The 9,089-nt window shown below is 37.7% G+C and overlaps 1 protein-coding gene across 1 annotated transcript; it reads right to left on the bottom strand.

Annotated features, from left to right (window-relative positions):
* Positions 1 to 654: 654 nt before the first annotated feature.
* LOC118666216 (tubulin alpha-1C chain-like) lies at positions 655 to 6,670 on the bottom strand. Its single transcript, XM_036328165.1, has 2 exons — positions 5,350 to 6,670; positions 655 to 962 (listed from the first exon to the last, which is right to left on the bottom strand). The coding sequence occupies exons 1-2, from the start codon at positions 6,662 to 6,664 to the stop codon at positions 925 to 927; spliced, it is 1,353 nt and encodes a 450-aa protein (XP_036184058.1). The 5' UTR covers positions 6,665 to 6,670; the 3' UTR covers positions 655 to 924.
* Between the last annotated feature and the right edge of the window lie 2,419 nt (positions 6,671 to 9,089).

Below are 9,089 nucleotides of genomic sequence, written 5' to 3' on the forward strand. Positions count from 1 at the left end.
CAGCGTATCTGGGTTGCAGGTTGATTCCTGACTCTAGTCAGGGCCCTTGCAGGAGGCAACCAATCAATGTGTCTGTCTCACATCCATATTTCTCTCTTCCTTTCTATCTCTCACATCCCTCCCTCCACTCTCTCTTAAAAAAAAAAAAAAAAAAAAAAGGAAAAAATATCCTCAAGTAAGGATTAACAACAACAACACAATCTATCCTAAAGGTATTGTGATAAAAATATAAAATGGTATCTGCCTGAGGACATTCATTAATGCATTTTTGGGGATAACTGAAAACTGGAAACAAACCAGATGCTTATAAAACAGGGGACTGGTTGAAGAAATGATGGATGAGAAATAAGCAAAATATCTATATAGATATCATTTGATCCTCAGAATACATTAAGAAAAACAGGGTTGAGAACAATATGTATAAACACACACAAATCACAGAAGATATAAAGATAATAAAAGTGGTTGCCTCTGGGGGAGGGAGGAAACAGGATTAGATAGATAAGGAGATAAAATGTATGTGAATAGCCCTGGCTGGTTTGGCTCAATGGACTGAGCATTGCCCCATGGACTGAAGGGTCCCAGGTTAGATTCCAGTCAAGGGCATGTACCTTGGGAGGAAGATTCAGCGACGGCCCTGATCCGGAGGCACAGTCGAATGTGGATGAGCAGGGCATGGCTGCATCCATCTCAGAGATGTCTTCCTCTTTCTTTGTCACTGTCTCCACTTCACAGAGGTCTTCCACTTTCATTGTCTCAGAGACGATCTCACAGATGTCTTCCTTCTTCTTTGTCACCGTCTCCACTTCACAGAGGTCTTCCACTTTCATGGTCTCAGAGACGATCTCACAGATGGTTTCCTCCTTCTTTGTCACTGTCTCCACCTCACAGAGATCTTCCACTTTCATTGTCTCAGAGACGATCTCACAGACGGTTTCCTCCTTCTTTGTCACTGTCTCCACCTCACAGAGATCTTCCACTTTCATCTCTGTCTCCATCTCACAGAGATCTTCCACTTTCATCTCTGTCTCCATCTCACAGAGATCTTCCACTTTCATCTCTGTCTCCATCTCACAGATGCTTTTCTCTTTCTTTGTAGCCATGTCCGTCTCACAGATGTTTCTCCCACTCTCTAAAAATCAATGGAGAAATATCCTTGGGTGAGGATTAACAACAACAAGAACAAAATGTATGTGAATGTACACAGCTATATAGTTTTGATCATAGACCATGCACATATTTTACATAATTAAAACCCCAAATTAAAATAAAAAAGAATAAAAGGCATTCCCTTTAAAATTGGAAACCAGTTAATGAACCCAAATGAACACCAAATAGTAGTATAATGACACAAAGGATATATAATTCTTTTCAGTGACTTTTAAACCCAGTATTTTGATTATATATCTTTTGGGGAATACACTCGTAAGGTTCAAGTAAATTCTGAAGAAATTTGAAAATGCATTTAGCAAACTTATCATTATTAGTAATATTGATATTGTTATTTTGAAGCTATTGTATATAGAATACTATGCTATACTATATTTTCTGTTAGAAAATGTATTTACATTTCTTTAGAAGTCACAATTTTCAGTGTTAAGAGAAAAAGAGCTATAAGTATAAAATTAAGAAATTAAGGGAAAAACCATCAACTTTTAAATGGAAATTACAAATATTAGTATGAATTCAAATTTTTCCCCCCCAAAAATGTTTTTCCACTCTTCCACTGAAAAGTCCTTGAAGGAATGACAGCCCACTAGCAGTAAATGCACTTACTATCCAGCTTGTGGTCTCTAAATATCATTTTTCACTAAAAGGAACTAGGGCCAGGGCTCTAGGAGAACCTGCTAAGTCCAGGTCTAGAACGGAGAATAATATGTAAGGTGAATCTGGGCAACCTTATTCCAGAAAGCAAGGAAGCTACCAAGGACTACTAAATCATGTCACACACACACAGAAAAAAACAAACAACAGGAGAGTAACTAAAATGCGACAATCTGAGCATCAGAACAAATAGCCACCACAACATATAAGTATTTAAATATGAATATAAAATTAGTTCATAAGTACACACACACTTCGTTGGTCATTTTTGGAGATTTCTAGGACATTCTCATTGCATTGAAAAATGATGAATAAACAGAAAAAAATAAAGCATTTGTCCTTCTCTTTTTTTATCCTTTAAAAGCTGTACCAAAAGGAAACTAAATAGTGTATGAAAGAATGTTACTCATAAAAGAATCTATAATACATGTATTAAAGTGTTATAATATACCCCCAATGAAAGTATGCATCTGGGCAACAATCATCCATGAATGTGGAAACCATGGCTGGCAGGTTGATGAAGAACAATATTATGGAGGAATCAGAAGAATGCCTCTGAACCCATAAATAATTATAACATCACTAACAGTGTGCCAACAGGCAGTACTGGCTACCTAATGTGAGGTAATATGAAGTGCACACCCCTTCCCATGAAGTAATCCTATAGAAAGAGATAAAAAAACAACTGAACCTGAAGTTAATTAAGCTTCTAGATCTTACTATCATATTGTCCGATTATAGGGGACTTTTGGGAATAAAGGCGCAAGTTAGAAGAAACCACAAAAAGTCCATCAGCCAAGTTCACAATGTTGGACACTCGATAGGACAAAGAGCTCAGCTTCTCTAACAAACCAATGAAATTTTAAAGAGGAGGAGGAGGAGGAGGCAGTGCTTTTAGAGATAAAAGCAGATGCCATTAAAGGAATTTTAGTTGAATTATGACTGTTTGTGGTGGTTTTTGAAAATGATCATGGCAGAAGGATCTTGTGTGTGCTCTGGGGTTGTTGGATGAGTGATACAGAGCCTTTGGGACTTGGGGGTTCCCAGTGATACAGAGAAGCTTGATTGACACCGGCTTCCTAGAATCTCCCTGTACTCAGAGCCCTCCGCCGCAGCTCTCAGTTCGGCGTGGGTAGGAAGGAGATGCTTTTGATACAACTATTCTAATACCCCAAACCTCTGCCATTTTATTTTAATGAAGATTATTTCATAAAGCTGTTGTAGGATGTTCTGCTATCCAAGGGAAATGCCTTTTTGCCACCATCAGCTTGGAGACAAGTCATTATTGTGGTTGCATCAGACAGCTTGATTAAAAGGAATGTCTCATTCACCAAAAGACAAAAAAGGAACAAGGTAGCTTTAAATAACACAGTCTTTTATTGAAAAAAAAAATTACTCTGGACTACCACTCATGCCTCCTTTATGCACACACATTGTCACATGTTCAACCATAGACTCTGCAATGGAGCCTTCAAGATTGCCTGGCTCACATACCTCCAAGAATAGATGCTATCTCCCCTAGCAGTCTCATGGACCTTTAGCTAACAATCTTCCCAGTGAGGGGGATGTCCCCAGGGAGTGTAGCACAAAAATCAACACCAGGATGTCTATTAGTCCTTCTTTGGGCTTCTTAGGAACTTATGGACTCCATCCAAGCAGCAGGAACTTGTCTTTACAAGTTTCATGTTTCTAGTAAAATATAGGTTTGTGATATATAAGGAAAAGTGCAGAGTTGTAGCTTTAAAATATTATTTGTCTATATATTGTTATAAACTTAGTGATGGAGGCAAGCAAATGTGGGAATCAGATTCATCCAAAATGATTTCTTCTCCCTTCATTCACCAGTTCAATTAGCTGCCAAGTGTATCGATTCAAGGCTATTTTAATCTTAGTTTAGGAAAATTATTCTCCCAAGTTTCCTTCCTATGTTTGCTCTATATCCAACCATACACATTGATGCCAGGGTAATAATTCTGAAAAAAAATTTTTTATATGGTTATTTTTCTGTTTAAAACACTTTAGTGGCTTCCTATTGGATCTTCATGTTCCTGTCTAAGCCCCTAGTGTGTCATTTAAGACTTCTTACAAGTAGATCATGACATTCCTCTCTGGATTTATCTGTCTCATTTCACTGTCACCTGTAACCTACAATTCGGTTACACTAAATTATGTTTAGTTTCCAAAGCATGTTATACCACCTGATTGTTCAAATGATGTGCCTGAGAACCATCTGGGGAGCCAGGGACATTGCAGCTCCTATTGCCCCATGCCCACAGGTTTGATTTAGTCGGTTTGAGTTGGTACTCAAATATGTACATTAGGAAGAATGGCTACAGATGATTAGGATGTACACTAGCATCGCACTTTGAGGACAACTGTTTTATGCCTTAGCATAAGGTATGTGTGTGTGTTTTTTTTGTTGCCTTTTCATCACTACCACCCTAAACAATGACTTCCCATGACTGCCACCTCTGGTCCTACAACTTCCATGTCTCTTCTTCATCCCAATTCCCCCCAGTAGGCTTCGATGCAGTTGGGGTAAAACCGTCTTTTTCTCAGGGTAACATTCTAGTTCACCAATTGTAGGATCCCACTACACACTCCTGTTTTTTGGATAGTCTTCACATTATTTCCTCAGTTACATGTAAATTGAAATGTATGTGTTTCTTTTCTTTTAGTTTTGCCCAAGATGCAAGTATGGGTAGTTTTATTCTAGCTCATTATTCTGTGCAGTCTTTGGAGGGTATGTGAAGAGATTACTATTTAAGTATTCGAATTACCTAAATTTGAAATCCGTTATGTTAAAATAATATTTTAAGTTTTAAAAACCATAGATCAAATTTTCTTTTAACTTACTTTGATCTTATATTCGTATTTCATAATGCATGCAGAATAAAAATTATATGTTGACACTACCTTCAGAGCCTACGCTCCTGAACCCAAGGATGCATTTTTAACCTATGTTACCTAGTACTTGATGCAGATAGAATCTTTAGCAAAGACAAAAATTGCTAGAGATTTGTACTTGAGTCTAGCTGTTCCCCCTAAAACTAAAATAGAGTTTAATCTTTTGCTTAGACGATTCTTTTGATATTGGGTACTGAAGAGGTATATCCACTGTTCTTAGCCATCCTCTCCTGGAAATTTTTCGTCTGAATCACAGCACTATAACTCTCACGATAAGTTGATATTCTACATTCTGTTTTAAAGTAGGATCCCACTACACACTCCTGTTTTTTGGATAATCTTCATATTATTTCCTCAGTTACATGTTAATCTTTTTTAGTAACTTTTACTTGTAAAATACTTTTTTTTTTCACACAGAGAATTTGGCTATACATTTTAGGAATATATTCTCAGTGTTTTATTTTTACTTTTATTTTTAAAATAAAACATCACTTTTATTGACAAGTTATAGCACAACGGACTTCACAGAACAACAGAAATAAGACAGTCTCAAGACATGAAGTGTAACATTGCAGCAAACAGATTAATTCTCTTCATCCTCATCCCCTCCCTCAGTACTATCAGCTCCAACTTCCTCATAATCCTTCTCAAGGGCAGCCATGTCCTCACGGGCCTCACAAAACTCTCCTTCCTCCATGCCCTCACCCACGTACCAGTGGACAAAGGCACGCTTGGCATACATCAGGTCAAACTTGTGGTCCAGGCGAGCCCAGGCCTCAGCAACAGCTGTAGTGTTGCTCAGCATGCACACAGCTCGCTGTACTCTGGCCAGGTCTCCACCAGGTACCACAGTGGGAGGCTGGTAATTAATGCCAACTTTGAAGCCAGTGGGGCACCAGTCCACAAACTGGACAGTACGTTTGGTCTTGATGGTGGCAATGGCAGCATTGATATCTTTGGGGACCACGTCACCACGGTAAAATAGGCAGCAAGCCATGTATTTACCATAGCGAGGGTTACATTTCAACATCTGGTTAGCTGGCTCAAAACACGCATGGGTGAGCTCTGCTACAGTTAGCTGTTCATGGTAGGCTTTCTCAGCAGAGATGACAGGGGCATATGTAGCCAGAGGGAAGTGGATGCGGGGGTAGGGCACCAGGTTGGTCTGGAATTCAATCAGATCGACATTCAGGGCTCCATCAAACCTGAGAGAAGCAGTGATGGAGGACACAATCTGGCTAATAAGGCGGTTAAGGTTAGTGTAGGTTGGGTGCTCAATATTGAGATTTCTAAGACAGATGTCGTAGATAGCCTCGTTGTCAACCATGAAAACACAGTCAGAGTGCTCCAGGGTGGCATGGGTGGTGAAGATGGAGTTGTAGGGCTCAACCACAGCTGTGGAGACCTGGGGGGCTGGGTAAATGGAGAACTGCAGCTTAGACTTCTTGCCATAATCGGCAGAGAGATGTTTTATCAGCAGGGAGGTGAACCCAGAACCAGTTCCCCCACCAAAGCTGTGGAAGACCAAGAAGCCCTGAAGACCTGTGCACTGGTCGGCTACTTTCCGAATTTGGTCCAGGACGAGGTCGATGATCTCCCTGCCAATGGTATAGTGTCCACGGGCATAGTTATTGGCAGCATCTTCCTTGCCTGTGATGAGCTGCTCAGGGTGGAAGAGCTGGTGGTAGGTACCAGAACGAACTTCATCAATAACTGTGGGCTCCAGGTCTACAAACACTGCCCTAGGCACATGCTTGCCAGCGCCTGTCTCACTGAAGAAGGTATTGAAGGAGTTATCTCCCATCCCAATCATCTTGTCACTTGGCATATGGCCATCAGGCTGGATGCCATGTTCCAGGCAGTAGAGCTCCCAGCAGGCACTGCCAACCTGGACACCAGCCTGGCCAATGTGAATGGAGATGCACTCACGCATAACTGAGACTTTTAGGGCTCCGTGGGCCCGGAGGCGGCGAGGGGATGGTAACAAGGACCTCTCACTGGCAGACTACTAAGGAGTCCGGGGGAGAAGTCTCTCAGTCTTTTTCTATTTCTTGAATATATTGCAGCTAGTTGAATGATGGGATATCATCAGTTTAATTATTACCTGCTAAAAAGAAACTTTTGTTTCAAATATAGTCTACAATTTAAGTGAACAAAACAAAGCTATTTATAACTTTTTAACAAATATTCCTGCCTAAAATAAAATGTGGTAGATATTATTTTCTAAATCAAACTTTTGTATGCAAATGTCACTTCTTAAAACTAATAATCAAGGCTAGCCTAATCTCAAGGTTCAGTGTTATTATGCTTCAAGGACATAATTACCTTTAAAATCAGGCTATTTCTAAATTATTAAATCAATAGTCCTAAAATGTATTAAACATTTAACTACTAAAGCCAGGGATCTTCTTTAAAAAACAAACAAACAAACAAAAAAAAAACCAACTGGTTATTTCTGGCCTTTCTTTTCTAAGGAATTGTATTGATTTTTATAATGAAATCACAGTGCTTTATTTTTCTTTGAAAGTAATTTCTTCACTATTTGGGTACATTTATTCTTCAACTAGATTTTAAAAACTGTTTTTTTAAGTTAAAAATAATCCCACCCCATTAATTGGATTTATATAACATATACACTTCCCATAGAACTATCATCTGTAAAGTAAAAAATTTATCAGGAACACAAAGAATACAGTAGGGTCATATTTCTATCTTCTTTATTTTATCAAATCATATGAGCCCACCCACCCCCCCCCACCCACCCCAGATCCTACTTTCAAGACTTGTGAAGTCCTAGTACCAATCTATGATAGTAGAGTTTGTTAGTTTCACTTGGATAGTTTAAGATCAGTGGGAACTGAGAGGCTTCTTCAGTTGCAAATGACAGATCTGGACATTCAACCTTAGACTCAGGGAGAAGCCTGCTCTCTGTCCATGTTCCCTACTTAAGCTTTTATGGAACAGGAAGCACTAGCAGCAATCATCTGCACCTCTGCTTCACTTCTCTGTGCTGTTAGAAGGGTAATTTTTTCAGTGACTTGTCCAAATCAACTGGTCCTTCAAAGGAAGATGGCTTACATGAGATTCATATTGTTTGCTAATGCTGGAGCCAGAGATACTCCACAGCCAGGCAAAGCTGGGGCTTAACTACTTGTATATAGCAAGTACATTTGTTACAAATCATAGCAGGTGAATAATAATTTAATTCTATATCTGCTTCTCACCACTTAGAATAAATGAACTACTAAAAGGGTGAATTACAAAAAAATAAATAAATGATCTAACCGATGTATCAATATGGGCTTATCTATACATTCTAAAAAATAAACCTTATTTGAACATTAAAACTTTTAATATAGTGCTGAACTAACTTTGATAATTTTTAAAGAAATTGGCCTAAAATCTGTTGTTTTTCGCTTCCTGATGCTGTCACATTTTGGTAGTGTTATCCTCAACACCCCCCTGGGTCTCCAATCTCGAAGATTTCCCCATGAAATACAGTCTGTTTTAAAATAGTCTGTCTTTTCTATATTCTGGCATTTTAAAATATTTTATAAGATTTGGTTAGTTTTTGGAGAGTTTTAATAGCTTACAGGTTAAACTGTCTGAGCCTATCACTCTTATAGGGGTTGTTCTTTGTTAACTTTTTTGTTTTATTTATGACTTTTCATTTATTCAAGCTTTTTATATCTTCTCGAGCTGATTTTAATATTTTCCTTTCATGTAATTTGATGGAGTTTTCAAAAATTTTAGCCCTGAATTTTACATTATATTGTTTTAAGAAAATTTTTGTATTTTATCCTTGATTATAGCTTTGTCTACCTTATTATACTTTTAAATAAACATTTAATTAAACATGGTTCTACTTTTTGTATGTGTCATAATAAATAATTTTCCTTTTATGTTTATTAATTCCAACATTTTGTTTTTGTAAGTACGTAAGTTTTCAGGTGTTGTTTTTTTTTTTAGTTGATATGGCTTCATATGGAAGATTTGAAATGTAATAAGAAATTAACTAAAAAAGTAGAAATCTGTGGTTAAGTTCAAATATATCCATGCAAAAACCCAGTAATGCAAATTTTAGAGTGTGGTTAAAACATGGTAGAATTAAATTGAAAAATTAAGCTTAAATGGAAGGGAAACTGATTGCAATGATAGTATTCTAGGAAAGTACATTTGATTGTAGTAGGTTAAATATGGTCACTAAAAATATATAATATGTGGTTTCCAATTTTTTTAAAAAAATTAGAAACAATAAAATCAAATGAGGGTGAGAAAGGAGCAAAAAAGACTCAAAAGATACAAAAGCCAGGACACATAGAAAGCAAAATATAAGCTGATAAATATAAATTTAACAG

The sequence above is a fragment of the Myotis myotis genome, unplaced genomic scaffold (genome assembly GCF_014108235.1).
Source record: "Myotis myotis isolate mMyoMyo1 unplaced genomic scaffold, mMyoMyo1.p scaffold_m19_p_11, whole genome shotgun sequence".
NCBI classification, from domain to species: domain Eukaryota; kingdom Metazoa; phylum Chordata; class Mammalia; order Chiroptera; family Vespertilionidae; genus Myotis; species Myotis myotis.